The following is a 12,789-nucleotide window of genomic DNA, read 5'->3' on the forward strand; positions in this document are numbered from 1 at the left end:
ACCTTGGACAAGGGAGACCACCCCTTGGGGTCTCAGTTCCTCATTAGTTAAAAGAGGGACCTGAAAATGAAAAGTCCCTGAAGTGGCTTCACGTAGTAATATTCTCCATCCTACGGTTGTGGAGAGTGTGACCACCCTGCCCCAGCTGCCAGCCCTCTGTTTTCCTCTTCCTTGTCACTTTGCCTTGTCACCACTGTGGTCCAGGCGGTGCTCTGAACTAAATGCATCCCACAGTTGGGTATCGGGTCAGAAATGCGAATGCTTTCCTCCCAGGGGATGTGCCTTGACAGGTTCAGTGACCATTTTCTCCTTCTCTTCTTGGCTTAGTTTGTCTTCCTGACCTACGTGCTGGGAGTGGCCTGGCTGGGCGTATTTGGTTTCTCTGCCGTGCCCGTGTTTATGTACTACAACATATGGTCAACTTGTGAAGTCATCAAGTCACCCCAGACCAACGGGACAGCCGGTGTGGAGCAGATCTGCGTGGATATCCGACAATATGGTACTTCCTTTAATCCCCCGGATTAATTTTTATCCTCTTGGTGCATACGTCATGGGCATCTTTGTAATCATCATGATGTGTTTCGGACGTTCTCCTGTAGGAATAGCATATATTGTTTCCCTCAACGTGCTCCATTTTCTGAATGGAAAGATCCTATAGGCTCTTAGCTGCTCAAAGTTACCGTGCAGAATTTTGTTACATTTTCAAGTTAGGTATGCAGTAAAAGAAACTTCTTATAATATGAAGCTACTTTATAATACAGTTCAATCCAAAAAGACTTCTGGAAGTCTACTATAAAAAGATTATGTATTTTTTCTTCAATTTCTTTTCAGTTTTGTTCCATCCAAAACATTGCATGCACTATATAACCCAATTAATTTGTATGTCCGACTCTTCAAAGCAGTTCTTTTTAAAAAGATGAAGCTTAAACTTCATCTGTACTGAAAAACACAACCTAAAATCCAGATGCATTTTTGAAGTCATCAGAATGTAGTCTATAGAAGCTGGCTGTTGGAAACCTGGTCAAACATTTGCAAATGAATGGGATCCTCACAACAGGCAGCTAAGGCTGGTGCATTTTGACAAGCCACAGACTCGGCCATTGCTCCTCCTGTTAATTAATTTGAGACTTTTCTTCCCCGCTGAGTGAGAGAAGCAGCATCCTAAGTAAGGACTGTAATTAGTGCTTTGAGCCAGGAGGGTAGGAAATCCTGTTGTTGGCAGAAACAACCAGGGGAAAGAAGCTTTTCATTAGCATCAAAGAAGAAATAACGTCTTTCAGAGCTTTTCTTGAGAGAGATGACTATTTCATTTTTGCTGCTGGTTTTTCCTGTGTGGCTTATCATCAACCTCTTACCTCAAACATAATAGGAAATTTGCCTGAAACTGCCTGTCAGACTGATAATCTCATCTCAATCTCATCTCTTAAAGACCAAGGCTCAACCACACTGTTCTTTATGATGGACTGAAAACAGAGCCTAAAGTGGATTTTTAGAGTATCTGTAACTGAATGTCTAAATGTATATCATTGTCCTATTTTTAAACATCTTCACTTACAAATGTGGGGTCATGTAACCAAAAAAGGTCATCATTTTTTTATATCTATATTTGAAATCACTGGCTTCACTGACAGTTAGGGACACTACTTGTCACTTCCCATTCTTCTGAAGCATGAAGACTTACTCTTGGCCCATGGCAAGGATAGGAGGAATAAGGAATTTTAAAAAGTCCTCCTTCCTCGCCTCCTGAGAGAAGTGTCATTAGAGCTGTTTAGTATGCAAGCACTCACCTACGCATTAACGGCAAAAAGAGCGGCAGCCCGATGGCATGTCACTGGGGGGGCTCAGGCTCAGGGTTTCAGTGAGAGACCACTGACCCTGCTGGCCTCACTCCGGTGAAGGACAGTGTTTTCCGTAAGACACAATAAAAATGAATATAAAAGCCAAGACGTAGAACATACAAGTCCAAATTACATCACAGAAATATCAATTACTCTGTCAAATTGCCATGAGACTTTCTGAGCGCAGACTCAATCTTGGAACTTATCTCATGGCAAACCACTACAAAGAAGAGCTGGTGTAGCAAGGCCACGGGCCAGGAAATTCATGGGGAAATGGCTTTGACCTCAGCGTGATGAAAGGCTTTATGAGAGGGGTCGTCCCATAGCTGTTTAACTACAGTTCATACATTCATAGGAAGGAAAACCTAGCTTTGAAAATCTATTTTTACAGATAATCAGCTCAATGAAACAAAGCATAATTTGTAGGAAAAAATACCATGTTTTTTAAGTGTCTTATAGGACTAGTAGACATTGCTCTTGCCCTGTTGTCCAAATAGGACTTAGCAATTATTCCAGAAAGCATGTCTGCAGAGGGCAGCTCCATCGGGTTCTTGATGCATTGTAACTGGCACCCAAAGCAGTGAGTGCCCTTGAGAGCAGGGGGAACTGCAGTTAGCACCAATACCTAACATTCTATTGGGATTCACTTCACAGGTATCATTCCTTGGAATGCTTTCCCAGGAAAAATATGCGGCTCTGCCCTAGAGAACATCTGCAACACAAATGAGGTAAAGCCCTCCCCTGTCAGAGGCTCACAGGTGATCATGCAGCAAAAAAAGGGTTCTCGTAGGGAGAAAGAGCAGGAGCGATGGCTAAAATGCTATTAAGGAAAGCTCTTTTTTGCAGACTTTTAAAGATTGAACTGTATGTAATCACCAATATTCAGCCATTGTTGACCTTGAAAATGGCCCTTTCACATGGTCCAGCCCATTCAGTGAGGATTTTAGCAACCAGAGAGCTTTCACTTTTGGCAATCCTGCAAATCTGAGAATGTACACAGATTCTTCTCTTTTACTTTCAAATAGTTTTTCAAAATAGAACATTTGTCACAGAACATTTGTAATTTTCATACAAAAGAGCCCTGAATTTATATACAAACCAAATTTTTATAAATCAAGTCACAGCTTATACAGAGGGTGCCAAAAAAAAATGTATACACATTTTAAGAAAGGAAAAAAACTATTAAAATTGTAATGCTCAATATATACCGATAACAAAAGATGAGAACAAGTCACGTTTGACTTCTGCAATTACAAGAGGTGCTCAAAGTGGTTCTTATCAGCGTCCAGACACTTCTGATTACAGCAAACTACTCCTTGAGCAACATTGATCAAAATGTCCACTTGTATACATTTTTTGGCACCCTCAGTATTTCCAAAGTGATTTGCTGTTATTTCTCATTCACCCTTAATTGGAACTAAATCCTAACATGCTTTGGTTTAAAATCTCTCAGCCTTAGTTTATAAATGTTTATAAAATTCTTAAATGCACTCGTGGGAGCTTGCATATTGAAGCCACTCCTAATATGTTTTTGAAAAGCGGTCAGTTGCCAAAATAATCAGCCAGGTCATACAAAACTGACCTGGCTGCTCAGTTTGTATGTCCACAACATGGACTGGCTCAAAGCAGGGGCTCCCAACGTTGGCTGTAGGTTGCAGTCATTGAGGAGTATTTTAATACACCATAGGCTGAGGCCCGGATTGAGTGGTCTGGGGTACAGTCTGGGCATCAGAAAGTTTTAAAAGCTCCCCAGGTGATTCCAGTGTGCGCCAGGGTTGCCAACTGGGCTTGAAGGGGTGCACACTTCTTCCCAGCCTTGCAGAAAACAGCTAGCTACAGAGGAGAAAGATGACGCAGCATACTGGAATGGGTTTAGGCAGGCCATTTCATTACACCTAAAATGCTTATGTTGGTGTCCTCTTCTCTCCTAGTTCTACATGTCCTATCATCTGTTCATTGTGGCTTGTGCAGGAGCTGGTGCCACTGTCATTGCCCTGGTGAGTAATGGCCCGAGGACTGGCCGGGTCTAGCTCCCCCTCCCAGCAGTCTCTATAATGACAGATTTCCCTTCCAGCAGACACTCCTGGGACTCCAGGTTGGTTAAATTTCACCTGTGTACACTTACCACATGTCTAGATTGCAAGAAGTACTAGTTGGCTGTCTTGGCACCACTGATTGATTGTAGGTAATGTAAATTGGATTCTGTGGGAAGAAGAGGGGGTACCAGCACCTGGAACAACTGTTACCTAGCACTGGAATACTGTTGCATATTTAGCCCTGATTTTCATTACTTCAGTCATGGACAAATGCTCACGGGAGGCACTACCCATTTCTTTGCCAAAAAATAAATTTTCATTTCAAAATGGAAATATGCATATATACATACATACATATGAGGTCTGACAATTAAGTTCGCGAACTCATCCTAGAAAAAGTGCTATATACCTCATTGCTGAATATCACCACGGTCACCTTCGAAGTACTCCCTTTGGGAAGCTATGCACCGACGCCAGTGCCTAGTCCACCCTACAAAACAATTTTGCAACTCTTTTTCTGGAATGGCCATCAGAGCTTTTGTCGTATTACCCTTCGTGTCCTGAATGTCATCAAAATGTCTTCCTTTCAATATTTCTTTTTATCTTCGGGTAAAGAAAGAAGTCACTGGGGGCCAGATCAGGTGAGTAGGGAGGGTGTTCCAATACAGTTATTTGTTTACTGGCTAAAAACTCCCTCACAGACAGGGCCCTGTGAGCTGGTGCATTGTCGTGATGCAAGAGCCATGAATTGTTGGTGAAAAGTTCAGGTCGTCTAACTTTTTCACGCAGCCTTTTCCGCACTTCCAAATAGTCAACTTGGTTAACTGTGTGTCCAGTTGGTACAAATTCATAATGAGTAATCCCTCTGATATCAGAAAAGTTTAGCGACCGCGTTGCAGCAAGGTCGCGAACTTCATTGTCAGACCTCGTACATGTACAGTTGACCTTGTTACGCGCAGTAGTTATGCTCTATAGAGTCTTGAACACTAAATTAAGAAATACCAAGCCATTGCTCCTTGGGGATATACTGGACTAGGTTTCTGGGAGCCTCTGGTCACAACATTTTTGGTCAAACTGATCAGTACATAACCTTGTTTTGTGTGTTTCTGTTCAAAGACATCTTATTTAGTATACATTGCTGAGTCATTGACATTGAACGGCCAGCAGTGCTATGTATGGCTCATGCCTGAACGAAGCTCATTTAGCCCACACATTTTCTCTGTCAGGTACCTCCACAGCCTCCTTGCACTTAGAAACACTAGACAGCACATCGATTAGGGAACGTTTAGCAAGCAAAATCACAAAAGTGCAGAAAATATGGCACTAAATAGATTGCAAACAGGACACTTGTTTACAGACTGAGCGCTGAAACAAGAGGACAGGGTCACCTTGGTTGACCTCAACTGGGAGACTTTGTCACCACTCAGCATATGTCCACAAATGACTGTGAAGTTACTACAAGTATTGATTTGGGGGTTACAAAGAAATTTTAGCATGTAGGCAAATTTGCAAATAGGAAATCTGCAAATAATGAGAATCAATTGTGTAACACACATATGTGTGTGCACGTGTGTGCATATAGGTATGTAATGTGGGAGGGCTTGGCTTGTGATTTCAAGAAATCTGATTGGTAGAGTAAGGGGGACATCTCAACTGCTTAGAAATGAGTCATTCCCAGGTTTTCCAGTCATTAAATCATTCCTTCCCATTACAGCCCATGAAAAGAAAGCACCTGGTAAATCATGGTGGTGACCTGTTCTCTGGGCTGCTGCCTGTTCTCTGGGCTGAACAGCAGGTGGGAGGGCATGGCTGCTGAGTAGGCAGTTTGGGGAAGATGAGGAGAAATACAGGGCTTTCAGCTTCATCTTGCTCATGCTGCTGACCCAGCGCACTATGTTGTCATTCTTTAAACACATCTAAGTGTGTTTAAGAAGCGTACTGAGGGCTAGAGCTGAGGACTGATACTGCGTATGTGAGATGAGAAAGTTTGTATGTGCTAGACTTGGAAATCTTCTGTTGTGATGATTAACTGGGAAGGAAGGAACACCTTGGCTGAGTTGGCACCCCTCCCCACCCAAGTTTAGAAGTGTCGTAGCAGCGGCCCTCACTGCCTGTGTCTTACTGTCCTGTTTTGTTCTCTTCCACCAGCTGATCTACATGATGGCTACCACATATAACTATGCGGTTTTGAAGTTTAAGAGTCGGGAAGATTGCTGCACTAAATTCTAAATTGCATAAGGCCAATAAAGGAGCTTTAGAGAGCTATATGATGTAGCGTGAATATCACTGACACCCCAGACTAAAGCAGAGTCTAGGTTTCTGCAGTTTTGTACCAGTAATTTGTAAATAGCTTTAGTCAACTCACTTCGCATGGTAGATTAATAAGATGACTTACCGTACATGAATTATAAAATTATGAGATCTGGCTATTTCCACATTTTGAAAAGGATTCAGTTATTTACTGACATTGGTGAGCACCCATTAAAAATAATTTTCTTGAACTTAAACTTTGAGCAGTGTCTCCAAATGAAATATTAAAACTTTGAAATACCTGTATTTTCCGTTATTTTTGCTGGCTTGATAACCAAGTTCAATGATGAAAATGAAAACAAGTGAAGATGAAATGGAAGAGAACCGTCTTAATCTGGATTTTGTTTTGTCAGACTCCTGGAAAATATTTTACAAATACATTTTAAACTTGATTACAATTTTTTTTTTATGATTACATGGTTCACTGCTAAATAAATGCCCCTCAAATAAGCCAGATGAAAATGTGAAGAAAAATAAAGGCTACCCATTTGTTTTCTCTGAAAAAAAGGATTTATGTGTGTGGGGTTTTTTTATATAACACAGTCCTTCCTTTCAGAGCCCACAAAATTGATAACCTTAAATTGTTTTGGTGAGTAGTAACTGATTCCTCAAAGCCAGTTCTCAAACTGCACATGAGATTTTAATGGGAAGAGAAATTGTTCCTGGATCTGAAAGTCTCAAATATGTTGTGAAGGAAATATGAACTATAAGGAACTTGAGATACAGATTTTGCAGGAAAGGTGAGGAAAATAAATGGGAAAGGAGTGTTTGCCACATCAAATGTAAAGAATGACAATAAGGAGTTTTAATTTACATTTTGTGAAATGAAATAATGGCAGTTATAAAATGGAAAATGTAGTTTCATTACTAAAAATGTGTTAACACAGAACTGCATGCTTTTGCTTATAGTTCTTAAGTTTGGTTTTGACCTTCACTTAATTTTCCCATGTTAAATATGTAGTTTTCTTTATTATTTACTCAAAATAAACATTGTTCACACTTTTAGGCCTTCGGGGGCACTGAATTTTATCCTCAGATAGGAAAGCTCTTTGCACCACACTTATTTTAAAATAACCACACAACGTGTTTCTGAATTTCTGCATTAATTTTTTAAGTTACTCTCAAAATGACAGAAAACACCCTCTTGTATTTCATTTTTGCTTTTTCTTAACAATAACTTTGGCCATTTTTTTCAAGTTCATTATGTTTGTATACTAACTTTTCTTCAGCCTTTTAATATGAAGCCTCCTAGTAGAGCATGCTTTCAGTATCTGGTGCCTCTGATTACAGAATGAGTATTAATACAGAATAACCCTCTCCCCCTTTTTACAGTAAAGACCGTCTAATCTGCCTAGCAGCTTGCTTTGCCTTCTGACATGCTCACTAGCCATCATGCTCACCCTTCTTTTCCAGATCCACTTCCTCATGATACTGTCTTCTAACTGGGCTTACTTAAAGGATGCAAGCAAAATGCAGGCTTACCAGGATATCAAAGCAAAGGAAGAACAGGAACTGCAAGATATCCAGTCTCGGTCAAAAGAACAACTCAATTCTTACACATAAATGTTTGCCAGAGTGCTTCAGCCGACGAATTTACAGCTCTGACAAATCATCAGAGAGCTGCTCTGCAGTACAGATGTGTATCCCACCAAACAAACTAACGTACAACTACAAACACTTCATTGTCTGTCGCAAACTGCTGGGATGTATTTCTAGGAAAACCTGCCAGTAGGTAAATCTTTTTCTTTAGAGCAAATATTGGAGGTTTTATGTTAGCCATTTTAAAAGGCAACACTTTGATAAAATGATTATTCATCCTTTTGAAATTTGTGGCACGTTCACATTTATTGCTCGAGCAATCCTCCCAAGACAGGCAATGAGAATATGGCATACTCCTTGATAGGGACCAGTGACGTGCCAGCATCGAGGGATGTGGCCGTAAATTCTGTATGCCATCTGTCCTCAAATAAATGTATCTAAATAAGAAATAAAATGGGATTGCTGTGAAGTTCCATTTCTGACAGCTGACATTTATTAAACTGTAGCTCATCAAAGATAATATGATTCTCACAGTTGACCAGGACAGGTTAACTTCATGATCCAATCAGAAATATTTTTTTCAATAATGCAAAAATGAGCTATGATTCTGCTACACCTACCATTGAAGAAGCTGGATTCTGACTCATTGACAAGCTTTCCGGACTCAATTTTATAATAGATCTCATTTTAATAAAATGACCCACTTGTCATCATTCTTCTTGGGAAGTAAATTCAGCCCTGCCTTAATGAGTATTTGCTTTAAATTTGTAAAACTTCCATTATAACGGGAGACCCAAATCTTCCATAGACTTTTGTTCCACAAATGTTTTTCTTAATGAACAAGTGTTACCTTATTAAAATGACCACCATTCTGAACCATTTTTATGTGGTCTGAAAAGTAAGTTTACAGTTTCATACCAACTATCTAAAACCTAATTACAAATAGACCACAGACCTCCTACTTTTATAGACTTGAATCCTTAAGTAATTTAAATTAGGGTTAGTATTTATTTCACTTTTTCTTACCTAAATCTTCGTTTCCTGGAATAATGACGTTCGATGTTCAGAAAAAAAAAAAAAAAAAAACAAGAAAAAAAAAACAAAAAAACAACAACAAAAAAAACCCTGCTTGAGTTTAAGCCATTTTCAAAAGAAACTTGCCTTCTAAAATCATTGTGTTCCAGAACATTAAGTAACTGTAGGTACTGGGTATTAGTGATGATAAACTTTGTGTTGTTCTTTATGAAATGATACATATAACTGTTGGTGCATCAGTGCTTTTTAAAAGAGGCTGCATAATATATAGGGTTAACTATGTATATTCATGTTGAGAATGAACTTGTGGTTGGGCTGTTTCCTGGATTTTAAAACATACATGTGCAGAAATGTATTAAAGTGAAAGGAAGCATACCTTCATGAAGATGCTATTAAAATCGAACATATAATATTTCATTTGGATTCTTTCTGTTGTTAATTTCTAAAAAATGCCTATTTGGATCTTGTTTATTTTCTTTTTAATTGGGAGAAGCTCTCTTCTGTGTAGAACAGTTGTTCCAGAATAGCTTGGTGATTTGTTCTCCTGTTGCATGACAGACTTAAATGTTTTTTCCAGCAGTGGAGGTGCTGTTCAAGTCCAGTGTTCTAGAAGCAGTGTCTAAAAGCCTAATTTTACTTTTCTAATTCTGGTAGCTATTACCAAGAATGTTTGAAAGTTTTGTTTAAGTAGTCTAATATTTTTTATGTAAAGAGCATTAAATTTTGCTATGTATAAATTTTTGTAACCTAACAGTGAATCAATATTTTCTATCAGTGCCAAGGGCTTCCTGTAGTTCTATTCCAGTGTTACAATAAATATTTGTAGATAATAGTCAATACTTGTGTATGCTTATTTTAAAGATCTACTTAGGTGGAAATAGTTGTGGATGTACTAAGAGAAATGAAATAAAATTATAGCTTCATTCACTTGCCTTTTTACCATACATAAATACTGTCTTTCTCTGTATTCAGTATTGGTGTCCTTTTTAAATAGTATGCATAATCAAGATTTCACATTTGTGTGGAAATCTAGTTTGTAAGAGTGCTACATGTTTCATTTCTGACAAATCTCATTTAAGTGAGAGGAATATGAGAAAACAGCGTCACCCACTGGACTATATTTTACATGGAGTGCCACTAACACTATAGTTTTCTGGAATAGTGCCGGTTTTCTGACTAGCTTCAACAAATGAAAGCACTATACCTATGGGATTAACACAAAACTTAAGTTTGGGGAAAGTATAAATAGTGAGGAACCGTCATAAGGGTCCATGTACCATTGGCTATTTTACAAACCCAAGGTACAGAAGTCAACTGAAAGAACAAATATTCAGGATATTAAAAAGAAAAGAAAAAAGCTCTACCTCTAACAGTTATTTTCTAAAGCAGCAGCTAAATTTGCTCCTTAGGATTTCATTTTATAATCTGGTTAAACTACTTCTCTGTCAGCATGATTACACATTTGGGTTTTCTCCATCTGACCTTTCTTAGTAAGGACCAGCTTTTGTCACTGTTGCCCCATGGCATTTCTAAAGAGACTCTGCCCAGATCATCACCTTTCATTCACATTCAGCAGGCAAACAAGTCAGAAGCCCAGTTAGTGTGCTGTTTGTCACAATACTTATTACCTTGTTTATGTAGCATTCGTGCAATTATTTAAGTTACATGAATCACCTGAATAAACTATGTGTAAACCATGCCTAGATAAGATCACATGCAGCCTCTTAATTATCAACAGTAATCCTGCCACAAATATAAAAACCTGTACAGGGTGGAGCAGAGATTTTTCCATTTCTCTAGTTATACCTTGTGAAACTTAATGTTTCAGAGAGGAAAAAGAAAGTCAGAATTTTAGAGGAGGAACCTACTCATTGAAAAACCAACAAGCAAACTATTTAAGTCCATTAAAAAATGAGGATCAAAGATTCCACAATAAAAGTTTTGAAAAAAAATCCTTTTAGTGCTTTTTAATGCTATGCTAGCCATAATAAGATTTCAAAGTGGCAAGCCACTTTGTCACTAGTACCTTTTCCTAAGTGATGGCATCTTTTGCTAGCTGGTGCAAGGCTAATTTGTTCTCGGATGTTTGTGAAAAATTACAGATTTCACTTAAGGTAACTTTTTCAAAATGAATATTAGAATGAACAAAACTATGCAAAGTTTTGAGGAAACCAAAATACAAATGTAGGTTGTCAGGTTTGGCAAAGAACAAACCTTTTTCTAAACTGCTCCCCAAGCTTCCTTGCTGGTTTGCTATTTAAACATTGTACCTACCAGAAGAAGATCAAAACACTCACTCAGGGGCCCGGTCTTGTGGAGGCAAGAGCGTGGGAGAGTCTTGCATCTCACAGTCTACTCGTAGGCATTGTAGGTGATGCGCCATCTGAAATGCTATATAAGAAATGACTTACTTTTCTTTAAATGGACTCTGCCCTGACACGGAGTATTTAGAATACTTAGAATTTAAGTTGACCGAACAAAAGAGCTATCAAACCCCACACTAGAGAACCAAGTTAACAATGAGTTATTTTGACAAAGCCTGTGAAAAACACAAGGTGGAGGAAACACCTGAGTAATATTAGAAAGCATTAAGTTATCTGAGGGTTCTGAACCCTCTCGCCCATCGACACACCGAATGTACCACTACACATGGAACAATTTTTTCCTGAAAGAAATCCAGAAACTAGCTGAGCTACTCTTACATGTGAATCAAACAAGAAAATACATCACAACAGGACAGGCTGAGACATCATACAATAAACCCCACCCCCAACACACCACCACACAATCAGGAGGGGACTGCCAACAACAAGGTTCTTCCTGAAGAGCAAAGGGTTTGGACTCCAGGTCTAGTTCCCCAGCTTTTAAGACTCCCACCTGAGGGATGGGCCTCCAAAACACATAGCTCTTAAGGTCCACAGGGCTTGTGTCCATGAGACCCGTAGCAAACAGTTCTTAACAGGCTCTAGCCAACTCACCAACTCCTGGTCGTTCCCTGAAAAGGGCCCATTTGCATACACTGAAAGCTGCCGCCTGAGAGCCAGGCTTCTAATTTAGCACACATCTGGGGGCTGACTGCCATCCACCACAGAGACTAGGGAAGCCAATGGATGCCTCCACCAGCTCCAAATCACCAGTATCTCCCAGGAAGGGGCTTATACACGCATTAGTCAGCCAGTGGGGCTTACAGTCACAAGGGCTGTAGAAAACAAAGCGGTTCTTAACAGGCACAGAATACCCCTCCCACCACGGCTATATACCCAGGCCAAGTGCAGAGCGAGTAGGCAAAAACACCCGTCTCCCCATGTATCCCAGGAAGGGGCGTAACTACACTAGTCTCCACTTCTGTGTGGGTGGTACACTCCAAGACCCTCAGTGGATGCCAGAAACCGTAGATAGTACTGAACCCTATACTGTTTTTTCTATACATACATACCTATGATGAAGTTTATAAATGAGGCACAGTAAGAGATTACCAACAGTAATAATAAAATAGAACAATTATAAAAATATACTGGAATGAAAGTTATATAAATGGCTTCAGGGCCATTAAGTAAAATAAGTGTTACTTGAATACAAGCACTGATACCATCACAGCCGATCTGATAACTGAGATGGTTACTAAGTGACTAACCAGCAGGTAGTGCGTATCGCATGGATACACTGGACAAAAGGATGATTCATCTCCTGGGCGGGGTGGCGTGAGACTTTTATCACGACACTCAAAACAGTGTGCAATTTAAAACTAATTAATTGTTTATTTCTGGAATTTCCCATTCAGTATTTTCAGGCCATGGTTGACGATGGGTAACACTCTCAGAAACATTGGATAAAGGGGGACTACTGTTCATACTTTCCCAGTTGTTGTCTGAGAGGCCAGCTTCCAATCAAACTACATCTAGGTGCGGACTGACCCTCCCCATTGAGACACTGGCCAGTCTTGACAAATCTTCAACTATGGGGCAGCACCAAGAACAAAGAAGGAAGCTTGGACAATCACAAAGGTTTGAAAGGCAACAACCAAGAGCTTG

At 39.6% G+C, this 12,789-nt stretch overlaps 1 protein-coding gene across 6 annotated transcripts in view; it reads left to right on the forward strand.

The window, feature by feature from the left end:
- Window positions 1–9,681, forward strand: part of GPM6B (glycoprotein M6B) — a 156,759-nt gene extending 147,078 nt beyond the window's left edge. For 3 of the 6 annotated variants that reach the window (XM_081043813.1, XM_081043808.1, XM_081043810.1), the window contains 4 exons: window positions 328–499; window positions 2,493–2,566; window positions 3,770–3,835; window positions 7,598–9,681. In XM_081043813.1, the coding sequence (XP_080899939.1) occupies window positions 328–499; window positions 2,493–2,566; window positions 3,770–3,835; window positions 7,598–7,747 (462 nt within the window). In that variant the 3' untranslated portion in view covers window positions 7,748–9,681. Of the gene's footprint in view, window positions 1–327; window positions 500–2,492; window positions 2,567–3,769; window positions 3,836–6,022 lie in introns of all 6 variants that reach the window. The other 3 variants (XM_081043812.1, XM_081043809.1, XM_081043811.1) reach the window with 1 other exon arrangement.
- Window positions 9,682–12,789: the final 3,108 nt, after the last annotated feature.

The sequence above is a fragment of the Rhinolophus hipposideros genome (assembly GCF_964194185.1).
Source record: "Rhinolophus hipposideros genome assembly, chromosome: X".
NCBI lineage: Eukaryota > Metazoa > Chordata > Mammalia > Chiroptera > Rhinolophidae > Rhinolophus > Rhinolophus hipposideros.